This window comes from Pipistrellus hanaki (assembly GCF_964339955.1).
Source record: "Pipistrellus hanaki genome assembly, chromosome: 7".
NCBI lineage: Eukaryota > Metazoa > Chordata > Mammalia > Chiroptera > Vespertilionidae > Pipistrellus > Pipistrellus hanaki.
The window spans coordinates 72,952,290-72,969,435 of NC_140509.1; the positions used below are offsets into that span (position 1 = coordinate 72,952,290).

General features: G+C 41.8%; 1 protein-coding gene across 4 annotated transcripts; it reads left to right on the forward strand.

Annotated features, from left to right (window-relative positions):
* The first annotated feature begins 1,001 nt into the window (after positions 1-1,001).
* ECHDC1 (ethylmalonyl-CoA decarboxylase 1) lies at positions 1,002-15,988 on the forward strand. Of its 4 annotated transcripts, XM_084889924.1 has the most exons (7): positions 1,165-1,282; positions 2,133-2,221; positions 8,252-8,473; positions 9,586-9,728; positions 10,910-10,962; positions 12,620-12,700; positions 15,265-15,988. In XM_084889924.1, exons 2-7 carry the CDS (start codon positions 2,206-2,208, stop codon positions 15,671-15,673), a joined length of 924 nt encoding a protein of 307 aa, XP_084746050.1. In that variant the 5' UTR covers positions 1,165-1,282; positions 2,133-2,205; the 3' UTR covers positions 15,674-15,988. The 4 variants fall into 4 exon arrangements, with proteins under 4 accessions (XP_084746049.1, XP_084746050.1, XP_084746051.1 ...); XM_084889923.1 differs by lacking the exon at positions 2,133-2,221 and having other exon boundaries at positions 1,002-1,282; XM_084889925.1 differs by lacking the exon at positions 1,165-1,282 and having other exon boundaries at positions 2,070-2,221.
* Positions 15,989-17,146: the final 1,158 nt, after the last annotated feature.

The following is a 17,146-nucleotide window of genomic DNA, read 5'->3' on the forward strand; positions in this document are numbered from 1 at the left end:
GCTTAATTGTTAGGAGGGTTCTGCCCTCCAAGCTGGGACTTGTATGTGGCTCTGCCACAGTTCAGTCTGAGACTTGACCCTATAGCCACTCCCTACATTTTCTTTCAATCATTTTCACTTCTATTCTGGTGCCTCAGTTCTTCATGGATTGGGGGCAATTTTATCCCCAGATTTTAAGGATTGTTGTTCCTCGTCCTAATGTTGTGGCAAAATTCTGAAAGGCTTACATAATCCTGCAAAGGCAAGCAATTTAGTCCCTGAGAGAAATTTATAGCTACTGCTGACATTAATGAAACCCCATGTGCAAGGGTGCTCCCAGCTTTTTCTTTCTTTCTTTTTTTTAAAAATATACTTTTATTGATTTCAGAGAGGAAGAGAGAGGGTGAGAAAGAAACTTCCATGTTGGGAGGGAATCATTGATTGCCTGCCTTCTGCGCGCCCCCTACTGGGGAAGGAACCTGCAACCCAGCATGTATCCTTGTCCAGAATCCAACCAGGGATCCCTCAGTCTGCAGGGCGAGGCACTATCCACTGAGTCAAACTAGCTAGGGCTTTCCCCGCATTCTGATTCCACATTTCACTCAGGGCACAGGAAACGCTCTGCCCATCTTCTGGGTGCACATCTACACAGGTTCACTGCCATCAGGGATGCTGTGGATCTTGGCCATGCAAGCTGGCCCAAGCCTTTTATCATTTGCGTATTTCCGAAGTCAACATCGGAATCCGAAAATAAACGGGGTTTGGCAGCGTTCCTGCACCAAAGGAACCCGCTGTCGCAGAACCCAAAACATGAAGCACGGACTACAGGAGTCCCAGGGTCCCGGCTCAATGGGGACACCGGGAAGGGCGCCGACGGACTTGGGAGGGAAGGGGAGGGGGGGACGGCGGAGGACGGATGCTGAAGAGCGGAAGAGGAGCGGGCGCTGAAGGGCGGAAGAGGGGCACATAGGGGCGGAAGAGGGGCGTGTGAAGGCGGAAAAGGGGCACGTAGGAGCGGAAGCGGGGGCGTGTGAAAGCGGAAAAGGGGCGCGCGGGGGGGGGGGGGAGTCAGCGCCGGGCGGCTCCCCAGACTTTGGCCGTAGGGGCTGCATTCTTGGTGTCGGCTAGGAGAGAGCCCTAGCCTGTCGCTGTGTGCAATGGACCTGAGCGTTTCTCCACCCGAATTGCATGCCGGGCCTCGCCGGGCCCCGGCGGCGCGGTGCCGGCGGAACCGCCGCGCAGTCCACTGCCCTCTGCTGGGCGGGCGGACGCAGTGCCCAGCGCCGCCGCCGGACTCGGCCAGGTGAGAGCCGGAGGGGAACACTTTCTGGAGAACGTGGGGGAATAGCCGAATCGGGAGGCCTTGTTTTCAACGCACCGGTTTAAATTAGGAATACTTTCCAGGCCCAGTGCTGAGCGGTGTTATGAAAATAATGCAAGAACATCTGGCTGATGCAAACAGATGCTTTTCTTTTTCAGTCTGCCATGAAGCGTAGTCTCTCCGGGGATCGCACGGTGGGGTGCAGGCAGGGCCCAAAGCCTTTATAGGACAAAGACTAAAGGGAAAGTGAGAGAGAGAAAATGTGGGATTGCCTGGGGCCGCGTAGGCAACGCCGTGTAGGTCGAGAAGGCCCAGAGTTGGCTTGGCGATGGGGATCTGGCCGAAGGGAACGTCCGGATGGCAGGGATTTGTTTTTGTTTGCTGATGTGCAATCCTGGCCAGGTAAGGGGCCCAAGGTCCTGGACACTTGCCCGTGCCACCACCTAGCTATTAAATTAGCTTGCTTAATTAAAACTACGTAACTTGCTTCGCGCAGCCAAGTTTGCAGCCATAAGGACGACAACAGCGGTTCAACTTATGCTTGGAATGTGCTGTAGATTTTTTTTTGAGCTGCAATAATCCTTTTATTGCTACACAAATGTAGGGGATCAAAACCACAGATTACTTAAATCACTTACCTGTTGAAGAGACTGATCAGGACTTTGAAAGTCTGCATGGACCCGCCTTTTGCCTCACTCATCTGAGAGCCTAGAGTTTACCAGCCAGGGCTCTAGGTGCGGGAGGGATAGAGATGAAACTGTGACATTGCCTGGAGGAGGAAGGAGCGTAGTCACCTGACCTTTTATTGACGTTTTTCTTGTCTGACTTAAAGCTGAGTGCATACAGTCAGTGGAGCACAGGCAGTGACCATCGTTCCCATAGGAGAAACCAGCTTGCAAAGAGGAATGGAGTCCCAACGGGGTGAGTGGTGGAAATAATAAACAGGGTAGATGGAGAGTTGGTTTGTGGGCAGATTTACTGTTGTTTTGTTGTTGTTTTTTGTTAATCCTCATGTGAGGATATTTTGCCATTGATTTTTTAGAGAAGGTTGAAGGGATGGGAAGAGACAGAGAAATATCGAAGTGAGAAAGATACAACAATTGGTTGCCTCCTGTAGGGGGATCGAGCCTGTAACCGAGGTATTATTTATGCCTTTGAGGGGAATCGGGTCTAGGAGCCTTTAGGCTGGCGCACTATCCACTGAGCAAAACCGGCTAGGGCTTTTGTGGACAGATTTTTAAGCCTCCTATGGCCTTATGGATTCTTTTTTTTTTTTTTTTTTTTTTTAATATATCTTATTGATTTTTTTACAGAGAGGAGGAGAGAGGGATAGAGAGCTAGAAACGTTGATGAGAGAGAAACATCGACCAGTTGCCTCTTGCACACCCCCTACCGGGGATGTGCCTGCAACCAATGTACATGCCCTTGACCGGAATCGAACCTGGGATCTTTCAGTCCGCAGACCGATGCTCTACCACTGAGCCAAACCGGTTTCGGCACCTTATGGATTCTTAAGCCTTGTATGCCGAAGTATTATTGACAGATACCATTTTGCCAAGCAGTGTTCTAAACATGCAAATGACTTCCTAGTGGGAGGATTTGGTTTATTATGGGAAAGTGAGTGTGCATAAAGAAGATAAATGCAAACAGACATTTAGAGTATTTGATGTAGTCTCGAGTGCTAAAGGAAGTGATCTGAAGTTACTCTGAGGAAGAGAAAAGTGTAACAGGTAAGGAATCACATAGACAGAGGCTTGGAATGAAGAGACAACTTAAAGGATTTGAGAAATTGAAGTAAGTTAATTTTGGCTGTAGGAAAGAGGCATGTAATGAAACTTGCATGGTACATTATATAACGACAGCCTAACACCAAATTCAAGCTTGAAAAGCAGTCATATATTGGCTGTCTGAAACAGAATATTTCTGATTTTTTTGTTGTTGTTTACTAACTACCTTAGGCTAATTGTTTTCTTATTGAGTATGCATTTGTGTTAATTTTTTGGTTTATTACATTTCAGAACGTGTGAATGGGTTTTAAGAGGACAGCTAGCTTATTCCCTGTGCAGAGAGGAAAACTCTTGATCACGTTTGCAGCACTGTCACAAAGGGAGAAAGTGATGCCTTTGATCTCAGCTGCCTGTGGGGCTCCCTTCTCCGCCCCTTTCCCTGTGGTGTGGTTGTAAGCTCCTTCAGCTGAACTGAATCTGCTTGAGGCCAGAAAGCAAAGCATTCTGTATGACAAGCGTTAAACTTTCACTTTGCCATGAAGAAAGTGTATCAAGTGGCAAATGCCTCAGAACCTGTTCATAGTCTTATGATTCTAGAACTAGCCCAAAATGCTGATTGCTTAACTGCATGTTTACACAAAACTTGAATCTCAACCTTGTTCCTTCCTTCACTTGTACTTTCAGGTACTATGGTAGCTTAATAGTAGCTAACACCTTATCATCTCCTTAGCACTGAAGTGTTTGTCCTGAAGTTAGAATTGTGATGAAATGGTACATATTGGCTATTATCAGATTTCTAGAATTGGATTTCCAAACGGGTCAGCAGCCCTGCTAGGCAGGTCTCTTGAGTTTCCTTGGTACTATTTTGTGGCACAGGCAAGGGAATATGAGGAGAGAAAAGAAGGGAGAATTAGTGGAAGAGGGCAGGAAAAGGAGGGGAGGGGGAAGAGGAGAAAACATGTGGAATTAATAGAGAGAAGGCTATAGGAAGTATTTATGTTTCTTTGGGAAAATCATATCAAAGATATCTAATGAGGTATAATATCTATACTAATAAAAGGGTAATATGCTAATTAGACCTTCCAGACCTTCCAGCCGTTATTCTGTACAAAGCCATGGTAGAGGCCGTTAGAGACCAAGAGGGGAGGGTAGATGTGGGTGATCAGGCCGGTGTGGGGGGGAGGGCTGTTGGGGGTGATCAGGCTGGTGGGAGGGGGGGGGACGACAGTTGGGGGCGAGCAGGCCATCAAGGGGGGTCAGTTGGGGGTGATCAGGACGGCAGGGGGCAGTTAAGGGTGATCAGGTTGATGGGGGGGGGCATTTGGAGGCAAGCAGACCAGCGGTGGGGGGCAGTTGGGGGCGAACAGAGTGGTTAGGGGCAATCAGGCAGGCAGGCAGGTGAGCAGTTAGGAGCCAGCAGTCCCGGATTGTGAGAGGGATGTCCAACTGCCTGTTTAGGCCCGATCCCTGTAAACCGTCAGTAGGACATCCTTCAAGGGGTCCCAAATGGGAGACGGTGCAGGCTGGGCTGAAGGACAACCCCCACACCCCCTTCCCTCCCTCTGACCCTCTCCCCCTCCCCCCCAGTGCACAAATTTCATACACTGGGGCACTAATTAGTTACATAAATATTTTAAATTGTAATGATTTAAGTATAAGGAGAAATAGATCTGATGGCATCTATACCAATTGTCTTTGTGTTATTGGGTTGGAAGGATGGGTACTTACGTGACTCTTATCCTTACTTGGGTGACATAATTTGTGAACTCTTTATAGAACATGGAAACAAAGACAAATGGATTCATGATAATGAGAGAAGATATAGTCTTTAATGATTCTATTATCCCACAATAATAATTTAAAATGATAATGATTTTATGAATCATACTTTATTATTTTCTTATTTAATTTTTGTTATTTTTCCCAAACAGAATATAGGCACCTTTAAAAAAAAAAAATAGCCATCCAAGTCCTTATCAGGTTTCGTTGACACATTTCTTTTACACTGAAGTATTGTGGAGAAGATCAAGCCTTCAGCTCCAATTTTGTTTTCTGATGAGTTGTCTTTTTATATCTGACATATCCCCAGGGGCAAAACAAGCATAAAGCATACTCCTGGTAAAAGCAAGCTTGGACATATTGGAGAGAGAAGGAGAAAGGGAGAGAGAGAGAATCTTTTGACTCTAAGTACACATCATAGCAGTAATGGTTGCCACAAACATAGTTGAAATCAGACACAAAATAAAATACCATATTTTTTAATTTATATAAAGTTCAAAGCAGGCCAGTAGTCTTGGATATTAGAAGTCAAGGTAGTTGTTTTCCTTATTTGGAGTGGTGATTTGAAAAGTGGCATAACAAACCTGAGATTCATGTTATCTACTGAGTGCTGTTATTGGCTTAAATGTATTCATTCAGTGCTGTTGTTCACTTACTAGAGGCCCGGTGCATGAATTTGTGTATGGGTGGGCTCCCTCTGGGTGGCCTGCAGGGATCGGGCCAAAACCTGCAGTCCAGTGCCGCCGGCTGCTCTGCTCAACCCGGCCCCACTGTGCCTGATGTAGGCTGGCGCCTAATCAGTCCCGATTGGGATAGGCTTGAGCCCTGCATCTGGTGCCCTCCCAAGGGAGTGGCCTTCGGGATCGGGCTGAAACCAGCTCTCCGAAATCCCATGAGGGGTCCTGGATTGCAAGAGGGTGCAGTCCAGGCTGAAGAACCCCACCCGTGCACAATTGGCCGGAGAGGGACCACAGGAGGCCTTCAGGGCATGTCCCACCCATCTCGCTCCGTCCCCATTGGCCCGACCCCAGCAGCAAATTAATCTACCGGTTGGAGCATCTGCCCCCTGTTGGTCAGTGCACGTCATAGCAAGCAGTTGAGCAGCCTTAGCATGTTATTAGCATATTATGCTTTGATTGGTTGTTCAGTTGTTCTGCCGTTTGGTCTGTTTGCATATTACCTAGAAGAGGCCTGGTGCATGGATTCATGCACCAGTGGGGTTCTTCAGCCTGGCCTGTGCCCTCTCATAATCCCGGACCACTCGGGATGTCAGACTGCTGGTTTTGGCTTGATCCCGGCAGGCCAGCTGACACCCCCCTCAGGATGTACTAGTGCCCTAAGCGGCAGGCGGCCAGGGAGGAGCCCAAGTCCGGGCCTGATGCTGCGCTGCTCCTACTCATCCTGGCCCTATGCACCTGCCACTGCCGACACTTGGTAGTGAGTTCAGTATTTGGTGCACATTGGTCAGCTGAGCAGTGCTCCCACTGTGGGAGTGCACTGACCACCAGGGGGCAGCTCCCACGTTGAGCATCTTCCCTCTGGTGGTCAATGCACATCATAGCGGCCAGTCATTAGATTTTTATATATATAGACTAGAGGTCTGGTACACGAAATTCGTGCATGGTGGGGTGGGGGTGTCCCTCAGCCCAGTCTGCACCCTCCAATCTGGGATCCCTCTCACAATCCAGGACTGCTGGCTCCCAACTGCTCGCATGCCTGCCTTCCTGATTGCCCTTAACTGCTTGTGCCTGCCAGCCTGATCACCCCCTAACTACTCCCCTGACAGCCTGTTTGCCCCTAACTGCCCTCCCCTGCAGGCCTGGGTCTCCCCAACTGCCCTTTCCTGCAGGCCCGGGCACCCCCAACTTTCCTCCTCTGCCGGCCTGGTCACTCCTAAAACTGCCCTCCCCTGCAGGCTTGATTGCCCACAACTGCCCTCTCTTGCAGGCCTGTTCCCTCCCAACTGCCCTCCCCTGATGGATGATCACCCACAACTGCCCTCCCTTGCAGGCCATCTTGGCGGCCATCTTGTGCCCACATGGGGCAGGATCTTTGATCACATGGGGGCAGCCATCTTATGTGTTGGAGTAATGGTCAATCTTCATATTACTCTTTTATTAGATAGGATAGAGGCCTGGTGCATGGGTAGGGACCAGTTGATTTGCCCTGAAGGGTATCCCAAATCAGGGGGGGAGTTCCCTTGGGGTGTGGGGCCTATGGTGGTTTGCAGGCCGGCCACACCCCCCCTGCAACCCAAGCAGAGGCCCTGTTATCTGGGATTTGTCTTCTATAATTGAAACTTTGTAGCCTGGAGCCTAGCCAAGTCTTCTGCTCACTCTGTGGTGGCAGCCATTTCTGTTGGGATTTATTTATCTCCTATAATTGAAACTTTGTAGCGTGGAGTGGAGGCCCAGGCCGGCAAGGGCAGGCGGAAAGCTTGGCTTCCTCCATCACTTGGGGAAACCCTAGCCTCCTGCTCTCTCCAGCTCCGGGGCTGCTGCCATTTTTGTTGGGATTTATTTATCTTCTATCATTGAAACTTTATAGCATTGAGTGGAGGCCTAGGCCAGCAAGGGCAGGCGGAAAGCTTGGCTTCCTCCATTGCCAGGGAAACCCAAGCCTCCCTCCTGCTCTCTTTGGCTGCAGCTATCTTGGTTGGGTTTATTTGCATATTTGCTCCTGATTGGTAGGCGTGTCTTGTGGGTATAGCAGAGGTATGGTCAATTTGCATATTACTATTTTATTAGATAGGATATGTATTCATTGAGCTGTGTACTTTCCTGAATGTACTAGTATGTTTTATGTCAACACCGGTGCTTACATAAGAAAAGCCTGTAGTCAGAGTTGAGATTACCCAGGAGAAGAGAGGAGTGACAGAACCCTGGGGAATACAGAAACCATAGACACATACATTCCTATTTCTTTTCCTCAGGATCCTTCCAACTTTTTCTGTGAGAACATTATATAAAGTAAGGATAATGCTAAGAATAAAATTTCTGTTAGAGAACAGGATTGTTCTTAAAACATTTTTGCATTAAGACTATTTCTAAGTGGACATTTGGATTGAATTTCTTAAGTTTTGGAAAAGTTAAAGAGTTGGAAAAGAACAATTGTGATGAGAAAAACTACCTGGCGTCAGGAGATGATGCTAAATACGGAACAGCAACATTCTTCTAAACTTCCCTAGTGTATTAGATCGTAACGAATGTACTGTGACTATGCCATTATCTCAGTGATGTACTGAAATAATATACTGTGTGATCTATGTGGTTTGAGAAAGGGGGAAAAGGAAAGGAATTCCATACTGACCATCTTTCTTCAAAAGGTGCCTTTAGAAGTGGGAAAGTCCTTCCAATTAAACAGAAAGGTCTATTAACAAAAAAATAGCACAACAGTGTCTGTTCATCTGCACTATTGTATGCTTACCGGTATGCCTCTTTTCTAGAAATGGCAGCAAGTCTTTTGAAGACATCCTCTATGTCTCTAAGGACAAAATTGCTACATCAGACGGGATTGTCACTTTATAATACATCTCATGGCTTCCACGAGGAGGAAGTAAAAAAAAAACTTCAGCAGTTTCCTGGTGGATCCATTGACCTTCAGAAGGAAGACAATGGCATTGGCATTCTTACTCTGAACAATCCCAGTAAAAGGAATGCCTTCTCAGGTACGGAGAGCTTTCTTTGCTTGTTAAAAAGTGACACTAATTCTAACCTGCTATTACATGACTCTTTTCCTTACTTTTATGACATAATTCGTGAAAGTCATGGTACCTTTGGAGAATATGGAAACAAAACTTATCATGTGAACCATGAACATTTTTACTAATGGTGGTAGTTTTAATGTTTTTCTTTTTTCTTTTTATTTCTTTTTATTTTCTTTTTATTTTAAAAAATATATTTTATTGATTTTTAACAGAGAGGAAGAGAGAGGGATAGAGAGTTAGAAACATCGATGAGAGAGAGACATCGATCAGCTGCCTCTTGCACACCCTTTATTGGGGATGTGCCCGCAACCAAGGTACATGCCCTTGACCGAAATCAAACCTGGGACCTTTCAGTCTGCAGGCCGACACTCTATCCACTGAGCCAAACCCGTTTCGGCGATGTTTTTCTTTTTTAAAGAATCTGGGAATACAGATGCTGATGAGAAGGAAAATTTCAAATTAATCTTTATTATTTTTTCCATTGAAATTTATTAATTGCTTAATAACTTCATTTGTTTGTGTTCAGATAATGTTACTGGGAGACAAAATTAAGGTGGTTTCAAAGATTTTTAAAAACTAAAGAGAAAAACCTATAAATGGAAAAAGAAATTACTATTTAGCTTACATTTTCCTTTTTGTGAATTGAAATAAGACAGATTTTAACCATGTAATTTCAATAATCAATGAAAACACTGTACTTGCCTATCTATTTGTTTCTCATTTCCTAACTCGGGTACTGGTAAATACCTTCTATTTGTTAGGCAGCACTCTTGGAATATAAGAATTTTATATCTAAGAGACCTGAAGGTCTAGGATACATATTAATTTGTGATTTTTGTCCAAAGCTCAAATTCGAATTGTGCTACCATAATACCAGGGACTATTTTGTATACCTAAGCTTTTAAACCAGGGATTGTTATGTACATCTCTTTTGTATGTACGTCATAGTACCAACACATGAGGTATTTGACGTTCAGTAAATATTTGTATAGTATATGACATAAGAATCTTGTTTGATGATTTGTTTCTCTAGTATCTTAGCTGTTTATGATTCCCCCTCCTCTCTCTGTCAGGTGTTATGATGCTACAACTTTTGGAAAGAGTGATTGAATTGGAAAATTGGACCGAGGGGAAAGGTCTCATCGTACGTGGGGCAAAAAATACATTCTCCTCAGGATCTGATCTGAATGCTGTGAAAGCATTAGGGACTCCAGAGGCAAGTATATATGAATTACATACTGGGCTTTACATGTTTACCAGACAGCTATGGTGGAGCTATTTATATTTTACTTATATGGTTATGATGACAGCTACTCTTTTTTTTTTTTTTAAATATATTTTATTGATTTTTCACAGAGAGGAAGAGAGAGGAATAGAGAGTTAGAAACATCGATGAGAGAGAATCACCGATCAGCTGCCTCTTGCACACATGGGGATGTGCCTGCAACCAAGGTACATGCCCTCAACCGGAATCGAACCCGGGACCTTTCAGTCCGCAGGCTGACGCTCTGTCCACTGAGCCAAACCCGTCCCGGCGACAGCTACTCTTTAATAGCTTTCCAAGGTTCAGAGTTTTTGTTCTGCTTCTTAAAGATTAGGTTGCAATAGTGTGAAGTATTGGCACGGGGGTGGGGGGGAAAGGGGGTAGGGGAAGAAGAACGGGGAGATTAGCAATAACCAAAGTACATTATTGAATACAGCAATCATTTGAATTTTAAGTGGAATCCCTTTAGCATCTACTTATAAGGAATTTTATATGAGGTATACTGTAAAGAATCTTACGTAGCTTTAGCAAGCTTCAACAAATGATAACTATTTAGTTTTGCTTTGAATTATTATCCCAATTAAAAAAGAATCCTAATCATCCATTATCAGTCCTCCATTTTTCTTGAATTCAGGCTTCCATACATCCCCTAGACCCCAAACAATAACAACAACAAAAACACAAATAAGAACAAAACATGAGAGAGAAATGAAAAAGGAAAAAAAAAGTATTTGTTGCCATTAAATTGTAAATGTGGGCTGTATGTTTTTAGAGGAGCGGAGTTTGGGATAATAGATGGGGTATCCTATGTCTCTTCCCTCCATATTCCCTCCAGTAGAACCTGATACAGATCTAACTCACCTCTAAGTCTTTGCTAATGCCTCATTCAGAGCCGAGCCAAGGAGTCCTAGAACATCAATAAAATCCAAAACTGCATCATTTCCATTTCAGATAGTATCAAAGAGTTTTAAATGAAAACCTCATTAAAAAAAAAAAAAAAGTTAGATGTATTATTGGCTTTATTTCTTTCTAAACCCTGAAAATGGTGTGTTTTTGTTTTGTTTTGTTTTGTTTTAAATTCTTATACATTTGCATTATAATTTTGTGTCTTTGGTTATTTTTATTTTTTAAAGGATGGAGTGGCCTTATGTATGTTCATGCAAAACACCTTAACAAGATTGATGAGGTAATGTATTTTTCTTTTTAGAATATGGTTTCTAAAAAAAAAAAAAAAAAATAGGTTTTTATTATTCTGTGTTGCTCCAGTAAAAAATAGCTGATTTTCAAATTATATTTTTTCTAATAGTGAACTATTTGTGCCACCGAGGATAGTCATTTAATTAAATGTTATTAAAACATACCCAAGTATTTAAAAATAAGAGACATGAAAGATAAAAAGAATTTAAAATATAGTACTTTTCCATAAAGAGATTATTATTAGCTGCATATATTTAGGTATAGACACGGGAAAGGTAAAATACTGTTATCAGAGCAGAATAAAGACACGCTCAGAAGAGGACACAAAGATTACCTAATCAGAATCAGTAGAATGTATAGTGAAGTGGTCCATATCCTGAGGAGAGAAGAACTGCTGTTTGGAGAAAAAGAACTACAGGTTGGTGAGGAAGATGGCTTCACTTTGCATTTGGGATTATAAACAATGACATGTTTGAGCTGAGATGAGCTTTCTACTTCTATATTCCAACTGGAAACAACTTAAAACCTATAAAAACTAAGGAAATTCCTATTTACTTAGCATATTAATGAATTGGACAACACTGTATTTTTGTTGTTCTTTCTGAGAGTCTTAAGAAGAACAATGGAATCGTAACATTATATTCTAAAACACTTTTTTCATTGTATTGGCTCCTGTTCACCTCTTTCTCTCTATTATATTTGGCTTTTTTCCTTAAAGTTTAAAAAAATTATTATTTTATTGTTTTCAGAGTTGAAAGGAGAAAGGAGAGACTGAAACATCAGTGAGCGCGAATCACTGATTGGCTGCCTCCTGCACAGCCACTACTGGGGATCGAGTCCCCATGTGCCCTTGATCAGAAGTGAACCTGGGACCCTACGAGTCTGCAGACCAATGCTCTATCCACTGAGCCACACTGGCTAGGGTTTCAATAATTATTTTTAATTGAGAGAAGAGTATTAAGAAATTTTTAGTTACTGTACTTTATAGCTATGCATTTAAATTAGAACTTACAAAAAATCTATACTTTCAAAACATTTTGGATTAATCTTTTATGCTGATACAGTCTTGCACACTGCAAAATGGGTCTTTGCAAACAGGAAGCGATTTGTTTTTACTACAGAACCTTTTCTTTATATAAGAATTATCTCTGGATAATCTCCGTGAGTAGTGAAAAGACAGGAACCTTTATGACAATACAGTTTTGGAGCTCATTCTCTGTACCGCGTTTCCTCCCTTTGGATACAGTTTTAACTTTTCCATTTATAACCTGATACCCATAAAAATGTTATAAGGCAGTATCACATTGAGTTATTCCTGATTGCCAGTAAGTAGTTGAGAAGTGCCCGGAGCTGTATATTACCCCAAAATATCCTTTAGAATATGGCTATGGTTTTAAACTAAACAATGATTCAGAGAGGTATTTTGATAAACAGGTATGGCATTTTGTATGAATTGTATAAATATCTTCAGTATTATACTGATTTGCTCCTCATGATGCATGGGCTAGCCTTTGAGATTTGTTTCTTATTTATTATAAACATTGTTTAATAATTTTGTTTCTATTGCATCTCAAGTTTTTAATAATGTTTGTAGATCAATATTGAAATTTAAAATGTTAATATACATTTTTTCCTTCAATATACAGACTTCCTTTAATAAGTGTTGCCCTGGTCCAAGGCTGGGCCTTGGGCGGAGGAGCAGAGTTTGTCACGGCATGTGATTTCAGGTAGGATGAAGACTGCATTCCTGCCTGCACAGATACAATTAACATAGGCTCAAATTTGTTTTTTGCCTGAATATAAATACTTACGTACTCTTAAATAGGAAAATCAATTATTAATTATTTATTTTTGTTAACCATTAAAGTAGAGGTTAGCCAGTTGAACTGTACTATTACCATGCATTCAAAAACTTAACGAAACAAGTTGATTTTAAATAGATCAAATCCATTTCAGCAAAATCCCTGAGGAGGAAAGCCAAAGAAATCTATGAAACTTTAAGATTAAAAAGAATACAAAGAAAATAACTAAAAGAAAAACAAAACAAAAGTAATGGAGAGAGACTGCTGTAGTCATCCTCTTAATAAAAATAAGTTTCGGTACTTTAAAGCTACAGCTGTACACTTATCTTTACTGTGATTTATACAGTAACTGGGTTGATTAGGGAATCAAGTTATTTGGGACTAATAACTCTTCAACCCCTAGAATTTTTTTTTTTTTAAAGACTTTTTCCCCCCCAAATATATTTTATTGACTTTTTATAGAGAAGAAGGGAGAGGGATAGAGAGTCAGAAACATCGATGAGAGAGAATCATTGATCAGCTGCCTCCTGCACACCCCCTACTGGGGATGTGCCCACAACCAAGGTACATACCCTTGACCAGAATCGAACCCGGGACCCTTCAGTCCACAGGCTGATGTTCTATCCACTGAGACAAACCGATTTCGGCTGCATTGAACATTTTAGAAAGCTAACTTGTAGTCTTTTTTTGGTCATGAATATTGAAACGATACTTTAAAAAAAAATTAAAATTCAGACATGACCTTCGGTCCAAATTAAGGTTTTAACATAGTGAAATCTTCTATGGAAGCCTCCATATAAAACTCATAGGCACCATTCCCTAAAAGTCTATTAATAGTGCACAGATATTTAACTGGCAAATATGAAGCCTTTTGCTATGCTCACTAATTTCTTTGTGTTAACTCCCCTTATGGTTTCAACTTTGCTTATTAGCCACCCTATCCATAAAAATCCCAAGATTTGGAGAAAATGAATTCCTGCTACAGGAAGTCATTGCTCTCAGTCTCACCTGAGCTGCTGTCAACTTTCTTAATGGTATCCCTGCTTCCATTCCTGTCTGTTATGTGTGAGGTTCAGAGCACACATGAAGTTAAACTACCTGGGTTTTAATTCTGGCTCTGTTCTAGCTGCACGGGAGACCTCAGTGAGGTATTTATTTAGTTACCTCAGTTTCCCTGTGTAAGATGAGCATATTTCTATACCTCATGTGATTGTTCTGAGGATTGTTGACATGAAATTCCATAGACAGCCCGGCTGGTGTGGCTCAGTGGTTAAGTGTCAACCCATGAACTAGGTCACAGTTCAATTCTCAGTCAGGGCACATGTCTGGGTTGTAGGCTCGACTCCCAGTAGGGGGGCATACAAGGGGCAGCTATTCAATGATTCTCTCATCATTGACGTTTCTATCTCCCTCTCCTCTGAAATCAATATTTTTTTAAAAAGTTCCAGAGATATAGTGTGCTATTGAATGCTAAATAAAGTCTTAACACAGTAACCAGGTAACCCTCAGATACTACTCTCTTGAGTAACCTCTAAATAGCTACAAACTTAAAAATTGAATTCCCATCTAAGGCCTCAGCCTACTTCTCCTATTCCTGTTTACTCCATCCCAGCTACAGTAGCCTGTTCCCCACAGATACTAAGTTCTACTTCAAGGGCTTTGTGCTTGCAATCCCTCTTCCTGGAACACTGGCCCTGCAGTTTTCGTTGCTTACTCACTAGAGTAGCTGCTCAAATATTCAGGTCTTTTCCATTTAAAACAGCACGTCCCCAACACATCTTTATTCCCTAGTCTCTTGCCTCACTTTATTTTTTTATTGTAGAGGGAGGGAAACGATGTGAGAAACACCAATCGGTTGCCTCCCGCACACATCCTGACTAGCAATCAAATTCACAACCTGGCTGTGTGTCCTGACCAGGAACTGAACCTGCCACCTTTTGATGTACAAGATGCTTCAACCCAGCCACACCGGCCAAGGCCCATTTTATTTTTCTTCATAGTACTTAATCACCACTGACATATCATTCATTGTCTTTCTCTAACAGGAATGTAAACTGACATTGGTAGTGCTTAGTACATATTTGCTGGGTTAAACAATTTTTCTTTTCCTGAGGACTACTGACCCAAAAATACATTTTTTACCCATGATATGCACCTAACTCCCATATTTTCACTTAACCTGGGTTTTCTCATTAGGTCACCACTTTACTGATACACTTTGGGCTTTTAGAACTAAACATAAAGACTAGATTATTATTTGCAAAATAAACAATAAGCAAGCACAACAAAAATGTTTGATACTATTTTTAAAGGGAAGTGTTTTACTGTGTATAAATTGAATTCTATACTTAGCCAGATTTTTTTTTTTTAAACAGTTTTTAGTGTATCTATAAAGAGTTATGGAGATTTTAGATCAGATCATGAATTGGTAGTACTTTATGACTAAAGCATACGTAATCACAATTAAGTTTTTTTCTTCTCTTTTGCAGATTAATGACGAGAGAGAGTGAGATCAGATTTGTTCACAAGGAAATGGGCATAATACCCAGCTGGGGCGGAGCTACCCGACTGGCTGATATTATTGGCAGTAAACAAGCTCTCAAAGTGTTAAGTGGGGCTCTCAAACTGGATTCAAAACTAGCGTTAAGTCTAGGGATGGTGGATGAGGTCTTGCAGTCCTCAGATGAAGCCGAGAGTCTAAAAGAGGCCCAAGAATGGCTCAATCAGTTTATCCAAGGGCCGCCGGAAGTGATCAGAGCTTTGAAAAAGACCGTTTCTTCAGGAAAAGAGCTTTGTTTCGAGGAGGCATTACAGACCGAAAGAGATCTTGTTGGGACACTTTGGGGTGGACCGGCAAATTTGGCGGCTATTGCTAGGAAAGGAAAATTTTGTAAATAGTTACTTTTAAATATGGTGTACTGCACCTCCAATTTAATGTGTGGAAAAGTTAAATATTGAACGTGCGTGGGTTTGTTTTTAATCATTTTTTGAATACCTAAACTCACTGGCATGGCTTTCAGTATACTGTAATCCCCCCTTACCTGCAGGGAATAGGTTCCTTGACCCCCAGCGGATGCCTGAAACTGGATATACTGAATCTTGTGATGCTTACATACCTATGATAAAGTTCAATTTATAAGTTAGGCACAGTAAGAGATTAAACACAACTAGTAAACAATGATAATATACTGTAATAAAAGTTACGTGAATGTAGTCTCTTTTTCAAAACATTTTATTGTACAATACTCACCTTTGCACTTATGCAAAACACTTCATTGCCTCTTCGGCATATCCAAATTGCCAGCGTCACTATTTGGGGCCACTATTAAGTAAAATAAGGTTTTCTTGAACACCAGCACTGGGATCCTGTGAATCTAATAACTGAGATGGCTACTAAGTGACCAACAGGCGGGTGGAGAACACAGTGCAGGTATGCTGGACAAAAGGATTCAAATTGGGCAGGGTGGATCAGGACAATCCAAGACTTCACCGCACCAAGAACAGCGTACAATTTAAAACTTACGGTTTATTTCTGGAATTTCCCACTTAATATTTTCAGACTGCAGTTAACTGGATAGCTGAAAACTCCACAGATGGGGGAGGAAACTACTGTAGCTGGGTATTTACCAAGTACACCTGCAACATTTGGCTAAAATACGTATTACTTTTGGCTTAAAAATTACTACCAATTCCCCAGTTTCCTTAATGGTTCTTAGCCTATAACCAAAGGCCAATTTTAAAAAGAAAAACTATACAAAACCTATTGATGGTGTTATTTTTCGTAAGTCTTTATTCTGTCTTACCTGGAAATAATTTTAATTCATTTGTGTGCCTTGGAATTTACTGTTTGCCATAAAATCTAACTTTAGATCAAAACTGCCTAAGACTTCAAAGAACTCAGAAACATTCTGTAATCTACATTTGCGTATTACATCAGATTTCTGTTTGTTTTTTTTTCTTTTCTGGAAAAGTAGCTAGCCTTTCTTCTTTTATAACTAAATTTAGTTATAAAAGTCATGATTATCTAACACTTTTAAAAACATTAAATCGAAATAGTCCCAATTCTAACATTATAAGAGCAAAAAGGTAATTTCAAAGTAGTGACAGTTTTTATTTGCTATTTGTAAAATTCAATTCACATTTTAAAATAACTTACATATGCTTCGTCAACATGATCCTACTGTGTTGAGCTAGGTGAATGTAGGAAGGTAAACTTACTTTACTTTTTTGCAGAACCAAACTGGATTACCAAGTGAACCCAGTATTTCCTACCTTGCCACAGGTTCTACATCATTTAGTGGAAAGGTAGTTTGGGTCTACTAATAGTGGTAAGCCTACCATTTAATTTAGATGAGTATTAGACCACTAATG